The sequence below is a fragment of the Engraulis encrasicolus genome, chromosome 15, assembly GCF_034702125.1.
Source record: "Engraulis encrasicolus isolate BLACKSEA-1 chromosome 15, IST_EnEncr_1.0, whole genome shotgun sequence".
In the NCBI taxonomy this organism is placed as follows: Eukaryota; Metazoa; Chordata; class Actinopteri; order Clupeiformes; family Engraulidae; genus Engraulis; species Engraulis encrasicolus.
Window position 1 is genome coordinate 8,403,163 of NC_085871.1, and position 11,423 is coordinate 8,414,585.

The 11,423-nt window shown below is 41.7% G+C and overlaps 1 protein-coding gene across 1 annotated transcript in view; it reads left to right on the top strand.

Moving 5' to 3' along the window:
• Positions 1–9,975, top strand: part of slc26a4 (solute carrier family 26 member 4) — a 29,424-nt gene extending 19,449 nt beyond the window's left edge. Inside the window, exons 17-21 of the mRNA XM_063216957.1 lie at positions 303–536; positions 7,087–7,141; positions 7,353–7,498; positions 8,297–8,365; positions 9,160–9,975. Of these exons, the coding sequence (XP_063073027.1) occupies positions 303–536; positions 7,087–7,141; positions 7,353–7,498; positions 8,297–8,365; positions 9,160–9,183 (528 nt within the window). The 3' untranslated portion in view covers positions 9,184–9,975. The remainder of the gene's footprint in view (positions 1–302; positions 537–7,086; positions 7,142–7,352; positions 7,499–8,296; positions 8,366–9,159) is intronic.
• Positions 9,976–11,423: the final 1,448 nt, after the last annotated feature.

Genomic DNA, 11,423 nt, shown 5'->3' on the forward strand with positions numbered 1-11,423 from the left:
GTACTCACTAATTCATTAATTGACAATTAATGCTGGTTCTCAATCCAACCTCAATTCACTCTCTCCCTCTGGACATAATTGGCATAAAATACACATGGCAATACAAATGGCAATGCGTTCTCGAAATGTTCTCGAAAATGTGCAGGTGCACGTGTATTCTGCAGCAAGCATGTTCTAGGCCTTACAGGTTGTCTTGACATGAATCACCCAATTGATTTAACATCACTGAATATTTCTGAACTCCTGAACATCACATTGGTGTGACTGTTCACCTCTTTGTCTGTCTCCTGAACTCCTTGCAGGGTGGTGGCGTATCGGTGGTGTCCCTCGGCTTGGACAACGCAGGCTTCGAGATCGGGGAGCGGGACCCCTCCACTGGTGCCCTGGATCAGCAACAGGAAGTGTCCGTGCGTGTTGATTGGTCGTCGGAGCTGCCAGTCAGCGTGTCCGTCCCCCAGGTTCTCATCCACAGCCTGGTATTGGACTTCTCCGCCGTCTCCTTTCTGGACGTGGTGGCTGTCAAGTCCCTACGGCTGGTGAGAAAAAAACAAACAGTCAAATAAATAAAGAAATAAATACAATTTCATTGATATGTTATGACGGCGGGTGGACGTGGGGGTCCTCCAAAGTCTGTAAGGGGTCTTAGGGCCAAAACATACCAAGGCGGAACGGAGCGGTCGCAGGACGAATGCGGTCTTTCTGCTTAGTTTCGGCCTGCATGTTTTTCTCTGCCTTTCACACTGACAGCGTCGGCGTGCGCGGCCAGTCATGTTCAAAACCCTCCCCACAGCCAAAGCTAGCATGCTACGTTGCCATTCATTTGAATGAGACACCGCCGGTCGCCGGCGTGAAAAATACGCTCGAGTTCTATTTTCCAAACGCAGCGCGGCGCCGCTGACGCTCGACTATCGCCGGTTGGTGTGTAAGGACAGATATGTTTCAATCTATTTTCACCGACGCCTGTAAAAAACGCGGCCGTTCCGCAACGCTTTAGCGCCCTGGTGTGTAAGACCCCTTACACACCAGGGGTGCGATTCTCAAAGTGCGAAGTAGCTAGTCTGTTAGCAATGTTGCATAGTAAATACTATAAAAGTTGCTAACTCTTGTGTCTCGAACGTTAGCACACAAAGTAACTACTGCTTGGAGTAATGTGCACTCTGAAGTAGTGGTGACTTTGAAAGTGAGGTGCCTCCTATCCGTATCTGGACAGTGAAGTTGAAGTAGGGTGAACTAAGGTAATTTGGGACATCAGCCAAAGTGGGACAAATAAGGTTTTGGGTTGTTTTCTTTCTAAATATTAGCAGCCAATCACAAAATGGGATGTAATATTGTTACTGCAACTGTCATGTATAAGGAACAATAATTTTATTTGGTGTTAAGTATCATAAAAGAAATGAGCAAAGGTTTGAAGTGACAGTGGATCCAACACTTGTCAGTTTAGCTAGCTGACATGTCGATTATGCTATCAGATCATAAGGATATTATGGCTGAATTAGTGATTATATGGTACAAAATATGATTGAAATATATGTTGTTTTACTAAAGGTTTAACTCAATATCAAAACATTTACACATTTGTCTTTACTTTATTAAGGAGACATACTTTTAGTAAGTATAGTGGAGTGAGCTAATTTGGGACAATATTTTAAGCTAAAATGGGACAGTTTTCTCATAGCAACAGAATGGGCTTCTGTTAGCTGTTAGCATAACATATTAGCACGCCATAGGCCTGTATTGTAATATGCATCCCACATGCTAATGGCCATGGCCACAGTCACACATGCCATACTCCTTCAATATTCTCTTGAAATGGAAATGTTTCAGGGATGTTATATAATTTTTTAAATAGTTAAGATCCTAGTCTACTGTTAACTAGAGAAAAACGATATTATTCTTCAGTTTGTGCAAAAATAATGATAATCAAACAGACTGTCCCATTTTACATTAAAGGGTGTCCCAAATTGCCATAGCATTTTCTCACAACGAAGTTGGTGTCTCACTGTCTTTAAATGTTAATATATTATAAAATATCATACTTCAAAAACTAATTCCTACATGGAAATGTACCCAAGACCCATATGAAGACATACAATTACTAAATGTTGGTGTATTTTAAACTTAAAGTGGTTTTTTTTTGCGATCTACCAAAAGTGTCCCAATTTACCATAGTTCACCCTACAGCTGGAGTAGATCCATTGAGTCCAGACATCACCTCAGCCACCCCAAGTAACACACAGCGCTAGTCTACTTCAGAGTGTGACCCCACCCATTAGCTAAACTTGTAGTACATATTTGACCACAAATGTGTCAATATCTTTTAATCCTGTGGTGCAAAAGCGATGAAAATCAATCGACATGCACACAAAGTGATGATACAGCTGCGAGAGTGTTCAGAACACAAATTCACGTCATGTCATTTGTTCGTGAAAAAAAAACGTCATATCCTTGGAATCTGATGAATCCCACACTAATAATATACTTTTAGCTGTATACCGATTGAATTGCGTCTCATTTCGATGTGTAATTTGTGAAATAAGTATTGGTTACTCCCAGAAATGCGGTGGCTTACGTGCCAACTACTTAAATATTTTTGGCGTGAATTTCATTTCATAGCCTAGGGGTATTTACGCTTGCCTATCAATGGGAAGACGCGAGCTACGCGGGTTCGAAACCAGTGTGCAGCATGTTGACAACAACTCGTGAAATCGTGTTTTGGACCCTACAGTGTAACACATTTTCCCTTGGCTGCACGTGTGTGTTGGTAATGCACAACATAAATTATCTATTTCTGCCAGATATTTCCAAAATTGTGGCACTGCAACCATGTGGATTCGAACCGGTGTGGCTTCTGTTTTCCCATTGGGATGCAAGCGTGAATACCACTAGGCTATGGAATGAAATCCGCGTGAAAATTTCTTAGGCATATGACACTTCAACAGACGATTTTCTGGGAGTAACCACAACTTTATTGTTCAAATATTTTACAAATTACACCCCGGGATGAAACAAAATCCAATCGGCATGCAGATAATACTGCATTATTGGTGCGGACGGTGTCAGATTGTAATGCCACGGCCGTGTTTTTTCACAAAGACATTTCAAGGTGTGTTGTGGAGGAAACAGCGGAGTCACGGTGTCGTGACATCCAATCAAATGTGCTGGTGGTGGTTGTACACTATTGCTTTCTACTTCATGCACTGAATTTAGGAGGAAACAGCTGATTCATGACTCAGCAATCATGCTTATCTCTTGTTGCTTCTTTGGTCACGCACTGCAATGCCAAGAAAGTAAGTAGCGGTGTGGACTCAGGAAAGTAGCCGCACTACTTTTGGCTTACTGTGGGAATAGTAAGGTTTCGAGAAATGCACGGATTTCGCCTTGAAGTAAGTAGATAACTACAAAGTACATCTGTAGTTCAAAGCTAACATTGCGGAAACGCACCCCAGGGCAGTAAAGCGTCGCGGAACGGCCGGTGAGAATCAATCAATCAATCAATCAATCAATCAATAAAACAATCAATCAATAAATACAATTTCATTTATATATATTATGAGACCATGGATGGACATGGTGGTGCCAAGGCCATGTTGAGGCTTGCTGCCAAGGCTTGTTGAGACGTGTGGGACCATCAGTTGTGTTGTGTAGGAGTCAGGTGGATAGACAGCTGACACCACTGTTGGACAACTGCTAGAATAGATATTTTTTGTTAAACACATGATTCTATTTGTGTTCATGCACAGTTTTGATGCCCTCGGCAAGCATCTACAATATACTGTAAATACAAATAGCCATCCAATTAAAGAGAATGCATTGAAAGAGTAGGTGTGTCCAAACGTTTGGCCTGTACTGTTGATTTCAGTATGGCCAGCATTTCTGTTTTTTACATCACACGATGAATAGAAGCGTGGCATCAGATTCTTATGAAAGATTAATAGAATAATTCTATATATCCAGTATGAATAGACAAACCAAAATGGGCAACAATCAAACCATGGATGACAGAGTTATTGACAAGATCAGGTAACAGTCCAGGTAAAACAAATGGTTGGATTACGTACACGGCTACATGTATTATGTACATTGTATTTAAATACTAGTCAGAAAAAGTGAACTGCACACTACAACTTATGGACATACTATATTGTGATCATTAACAGGCATCAATGGGGGTTGGAGGTGAGGGGTAGGGTGAGCAGGTCAGGGGACTCAGAACATTCACATGGACCCACAGGGGACCGCATGGTTAGGCTGGGCAGACCTGGGGCCGACTGCAACTGACTGACCATTACTCCAACCTGAAAACAGTCATGCTTTGTGACTCAGTCTGTAGTATCACACAGTATGCTCCTTTAGATTACTGATTTACAGTCTGTGATCAGGCATGGCATCCTTTAAAGTTCAACTTATCTCTTTTGTTCACACAGTGCCAAACACCCACTAATAAAAGATAAGATTGTTGTGGCAGTTTAGTCTGGCTGCCATAGAAGCGGACATCGCACATAGGTGTCACATTGACAAGAGTAAATAAAACAGACAGTAACGTGTATTTATATCCCCGAAACGCGGAGCATTGGGAATGTACAGTAATGGTTTTGCGTGCGCCGCTGCGTCCGCCGTGTGAAAGCTGTTGTCGTTCGTGTTAACTTTTGAACGAATGGTTGGATTTCTCCCAGATTCGGTGTGTTAATGCTCTGTAGGTTCATGAACTGATTAGATGTTGGAGGCCAACACTTTCAAGATGGACGAATTCAAGATGGCCAAATTTTCGTTTGGCCCATTACCTCTGTCCGGGTGGATGGATTTGTCCCAGATTCAGTGTGTTGATGCTAGCACAGGTTCATGAACTGATTAGATTTTGGAGACCAACACTTTCAAGATGGACGAATTCAAGATGGCCAAATTTTCGTTTGGCCCATTACCTCTGTCCGGGTGGATGGATTTGTCCCAGATTCAGTGTGTTGATGCTAGCACAGGTTCATGAACTGATTAGATTTTGGAGGCCAACACTTTCAAGAGTGCTCAAGTTCAAGATGGCGGAATTTTTGTTTGGCCCATAACTTCAGACTGGGTGGATGGATTTGCCCAATATTAGAACAATAGCTATTCTTTTATATTTTGTATTCAAAATGTAATTTTATAAATAGGTGGACGGGAGTGGTAGGAATGATGGGAGACTGGAAGCATCTCGTTTCTGGGATATACCTTTACCAGTCGGAGGCGACTGCATAGGCCTAGTTAATGTAGTGTGATGCAATGTTTCTCAAGACCCATGTGTAACGGGTTGAACTGCCTGTGCGCAGGGCAAAGTGTGTCCCTATGTTTTTACCATAGTCCAATGACGTCATGACACCCTGCCAGCCACTGAGTGGCTAATTAGTCAGTGGCGGCTAGGCCATATTTTTTTTATAAAACATCCGAAATGGTAGAGTTGTGAAGCTCTGCCGGTGTTCTGGTCTGCCGAGGGCATACTGTGTCCGTGTTTCGTGCGCCGAGGTAGGCTACTGTGATGCAGTGGTGGACAAAGTAAAAGTAAAAGTAAAAAAATGAAACACAGTTTCTTTCCAACACAGGTAACTTATGTGTGTAAAACGTAGACCAATGTACTTGTCTTATGATAAGTTGATTTTGCACAGGTTGGGTTGAGTTTGTGGTGGGTCCTTGTTAGGTTTTTATTGTTTTTCAGTAATGACATAGTCTATCTCAATAGGTAGGTAAATGGAGTAAACGGTGTAACAGCTATGTAATATCATGTGCTAATGTTGTAATTACACCACAAAAGTACTTTTACCTTTACTTTGTCCACCACTGCTGTGATGCCCGGTCACACTGTGGCTGCGTCCCTCCTGTCTCTAGGTTGAACAAAGACCTTTTGTTACCCGGACTGGTTGTTACTGCCCACACTTTGTCCAGTGGCGCGGAGAGTGTAACGTCGAGGGTCGTGCGCATTGAAAGTTCACCGTGGGCAGGTGGCCCATCGCTGTTTTGCCCTGGTAGTAATTTTGCGTTCTGTTATTTGTTTTCTTTTTGTTTGTTTATTTGGTTCTAGCTGCCCCCCTCCTTCACTTATCTAGATGGCTACCCAGAGTGTACCCGCACTCCTGGCCGGTTAGTTTAGCTACAGGGCAGGTTTCCTGTGTGTTGCGCACCTCGTAGTGTAGTGGTGAAGTGCTTGCACCCATATGACTTGACGCACTGTGTGTAGTGATTATTAGCATCTTGGCTAGATATGCTTGTAGTGTATATTCCCACCGTTTGAATCACTTGCTTGCCGTGGTGTGCCTACGCGCATGAGTGTGTGTGTGCGCGCGCGCGCGCAGTTACTCGTAGGCACCTTTTTGTACCAAGTAACCTGCCTTGAGGGCCTGTCGTGTAATATCTGGGAGTAGCCAATCTGGGGTTTATTGTTTTATTTTATTTAGGGGTGTGGCTAGCTCCAAGCATTGTATGATTCCTTTTATGTTTGTAAAAATAAAGAAAACGTTTTATTCCACAAAGGGGAAACACGTCTCTGTCCATATATCTATCCGAACCTGTTGTGCCTTTACTGGTTGAAATCAAAATATATTCTGGGGTGGAAGTCCCCCAGTGGCGTAGTCGTGCAATTACAGTTATCAATATTGATTATTATTTTAGGGAATTTAACATCTAAAGTTCCACTTGGTTACACATGCAATCGTAGATTCAGCAATACTACACTCAAAATGTGATTCCAACATACACAGTACTTTCACAGTGTTCATTCAAGACTTACCTGTAAAGAGCAGGACTAGCACAGTGTTAAATATGACTTTGTAAGTCTGTAGCGTCTTTGTATAGATGGGCCCGCTGTCCCCAGCCCATTCAGTCTTTTCTGTAATGACTCAACTACATCATTACAACATTGCTATGACACTACAGTCATTATCATTTTGGTGACAAGTAAGGTTACATAAGGTAACATACGCGCTGCACAAAGGGGTTGACATTGCAACATTTACTCTGTACAGGTAAGTTGTAACGTGGCTGTGCCGTGTTCTGCAGGTGCTTTTCCAGTATCAGTGAGTTTCATGATGATTTAGAGGGTGTTTTCTTGTCTCTCTTTCACAGGTCATGAAGGAATTCCTGCGAATAGGTGTCAGTGTCTACATTGCTGGCTGTGATGGTATGTCTGCTGCTGCTGTAAAACAAAGCCTTTCTCCCTTCTCATTCCTTGTGCTAGATATTTACACTCTTTGTGCTGCACAAATTCATACGTAATGTAGTTCAAAATACTTAAGCAGTTTAGCAAGAACACATACTGTATATTATAATGTAAAACTTTTGTTGGTATAATACATTTCGTTTACATTTTGTGTTTCTTTGGTTGCTCACAGATGACCTTATCAGGAAAATGGAGAGTCTGGCGCTTTTTGATGATGTCGTCACAAGAGACCTGCTCTTCCTGTCGGTGCATGATGCCATCCTTTTCATCAAGATAGAAGAGAGTAACAAAAGCACACCTAATCCCATCATAGACAAGGTGGGCTAGTCCAGCCTTTTGAAGATTGTTGTAGCCCAGGGATGGGGAACCTATGGCTCCTATCTTGGGAACCAATCTTATCCGGCCCCAGATATAATTTTAATATTATGCTGTTCCACATGAAATATGACATGTCTTAGAAATGACATTTGCAATTTAATTAAGTTATATTTTCAGGGTACCAAGTGAAGGCAGGGTCTGTTGTGAAGGTGGCCACCTTCAATATAGGCCTGAAGTGCAGGGGGAAATCCTGGTTTGTGTTTATAGTATGGCCCTTGGAGGGCTTTATAAAATATGAAGTGGCCCTCGAATGAAAACGTTTCCCCACCCCTGCCTTAGCCTCTTAACGCACATCGTTCCACCAGTGGAACACTGTAATAGTCACTGAAAAAACTTAACTGCCATAGAATTACACCACTATGACAGTGAACAGGGACTTTGGTAATACGTTATGACTTGGTCATTGCCATTCTGGTAACAGCTAATTTATAACAGGGGATGTGTCTTACAAAGGAATAATCTTACAGCTGTCTCAACACCATTAATGTGGATACACCATACCATATTTTTTGTTGAACGCCCCATACACAATAGCTATGTACACTGTAGTTTGCTGAAGACCAAAGCTATGTATTATCCAAATTTTGAATTCAAAGCTTGAACAAAAAATATTCCTTGAATTTTAAGGCCAATGTAAATGCTGTATTGTGTGTGAGTGTATTGTTCTGTATTTTGGCTTGTGTTGGGAGTTGTGACTGTGAAGCTCTTCATGACATTGCTGTTTATGTCTAAATACAGGACAGCAAAGAACCTTTACCTTTCACGGAAGAGGAGGACCTGATTGAGACCTATGATAACCAGCCGAGGGTGAGTTACCACGTTTTACCGCAATTTCCTTAAACTACATTACATGTAACAGACACTTACTGTAGATATTTACATTTAGCTGACTCACAAAAGGGGATGACCTCTCTGCACTTATCCCATTTTAGCCTAAGGGACATGCGAAAAACGCCTGCTTAATGCCTAAGCCCTTGTTTTTTTTTTAAAGTGCCCTCACCATATCAAAACCTTCATATCTCTGCGTGCAAAGCACAAAAAACCATCTAAGACCCTCCTTTTGTGTTGGAATGTCTTCATTCAGCTCCAACATGCCCATCTCATGTGCCTGAATGCTGCGCCTATGCAGTTCCAGGCACCTAAGACAATGCAGCGTATACGCAGCATCCAGCATCAATGGGTTTCAATAGTCTTTATCTAGTTTACATGACAAATAGCCATCCTTGTCCCTTTGTGTTCTTGTATCATTGTGTACTCATTGTGGGCAGTGTCGCCAGATGTGTCTTATCAAATCCTACTCAAAAAGTTCTCAAAAACCGCCAAAATGCGCTGAATTCCGCCCAAATTCAACACATTACATTGACTTCTATGGGCCCAAAACGGCAAAAAAAAAAAAAAAACGCCAAATGGCCAATTCCCGTTTTTACCCCCAGACGCTCATCCCAAGTAGCCCAATTGCCCAATCTGGCAACACTGATTGTGGGTAACCACTTGGCTTTTGTTATTGACTGTGTTTACTATGATTATGAAATCACTTTGTGAGTCTGAGTGTTACAGATGAGACAGACTTGAGTCTTGTTTTGTTTCCGGTTCATTCTTAGGCCATTCACGAGCTCTCGAATTGAGACGAGATAAACAGACAGCCTGGAAGCTTCTACCACTTAAGCCACACCCGCTCTCGTCCGACTGGGGAGGAGACAAGTGGACGACACAGGACAACACACACAACCCATTCCTTGGAGGCCTTTTCGTATTCGTACGAAGGCCCCTTTCCTGTTCCAAAGAGTCTATGTTGGGATTTGCCTTCCTCTTACTGTAACAGGGCATTCAGAGGTTGAAGACTCACCTTCAAATGACCTTTTCGAAATATACTCTATTTGTAACCATATTTACGTGAGATGACGGACTTCTAAGCTATAAGGGTTTGAAGGTGGTTCACCTTCTAATGTCCTTTTCTCCATACAGTGCACTGCAGTATTATTCGTATCTACATGGGATTAAGGACTCCCAATCTGTGACAGGGGCATTCAGCGTGTGAGGATCATTCACATTCAAATGATGTTTCATGATATTTTGATATTATATTCATGAATATATGAGATAAAGGACTCCTAAGCTTTGAGGGAGCATTCGAAGTTAGATGACATCTCACCTTCAAATGACCTTTTTGACACATGTATTTACGTAGTAATATTAATATTGATATTTATGAGATGAAAGATTGTAAACATTTCTTTGGAATCGTGTTATGAAAGCAGTTACATAAAAGCACAACCACTTGACACACACAAACACACACACACACATGCGCGCACACAGGCACGTACACACGCAAATGCACATGCACACGTACACACACACACACACACATGTACGCACGCATGCACGCGCACGCACACACACACACACACACACACACACACACACACACACACACACACACACACACACACACACACACATTCGCTCTTGCTCCAGCTATTGACCCCTGGAGAACTGGACTTAGTTTATCTTGATAGTACCCTGCAGAGAAATATGAAAAACAAACAAGACTCCGTTTTGGAGCAAAACAACATAAACACTACCGTGGATTGCACATTCTTCTTAGAAAGCACTTGAACATACACACACACACACATGCACGCACGCACGCATGTGTGCAGACGCACGCACACACTTGTACAATGTGCACAAATGCGTGCGCGCCCGCACACACACACACACACAAATACACAGACACACACACACACACACACACACACACACACACACACACACACACACACACACACACACACACACACTCATGTTGCACAGTGGAAGAAGGTTGGGTGGACGCATAAATATTCCCCTTCCTCTCTTGCCCTGGCTGACCCCTACCAGACTCAGTGTACTTGTGAAGGTGTGTGTGTGTGTGTGTGTGTGTGTGTGTGTGTGTGTGTGTGTGTGTGTGTGTGTGTGTGTGTGTGTGTGTGTGTGTGAAGGTGTATGAACACACCTCTTCAAGTTTCAAAACATTTAAAAATATTTATGTACGTTGTTATGATTTCACTATTAAAGTTACACTTCAGTATTTTATTCAAGCTTCAGATAATGTTTCCTAAGTCAGTGTTTCATATACTTTTAACAGAACTAGAAGAGCCTGTAACCCAGTTGGTAACCCAGATAAAGTGTTAACAGTTTATTAACATGTATTAATTAATGGCATTTACACATTTTTGTAAATAAGTCAGGAATACTACCTTAATATCATACTGTCTATGTCCACAGAGGAAAAACCTACCTTGCTCCAGAGACTGTATACACTAGGTCTAAAACTTTCTGAAATAGTTTGATGACAACAAAGAAGGCAGGGCCTTTCCTAGATCAAAGAAAATGCCACTATTTATTAAGCGCAAGTAAAATGACAATGTAAATAATAATTTCTTGTGACAATCAAATCATTTAAGCATTTCAAATGTTTTACAGAGGCTATATAATGTATATATTCCAGATACTGTTACAGACATAACACATTTGTAGACGGAATGATTGTGCCATCATCATCAACTTTAAATAAAGGAGAAATAAATTGTGCGCCGTGTTAATTTATTAAAATTTGTCTGCTGGCTTCATCTGTAAGATCAGGGTGTGATTTGTAGAAGGGATTGTACCCCCTTCTGGTTTTAACATATTCACTTCTCTTAATGATTTTAAAATCTTAAGCATCCTCCATCCCTGTGTTTTTCTACAAATTGCACCCTGTGTTTAATAAAAACAAATATAAAAGTTTGATACATACTGTATGCTGTATATGCCTAATGTTTGTATGTCACATGCATGGTAAATCTGAATACAGTTTCAAAAAAATCTTTGTGAATCTTTG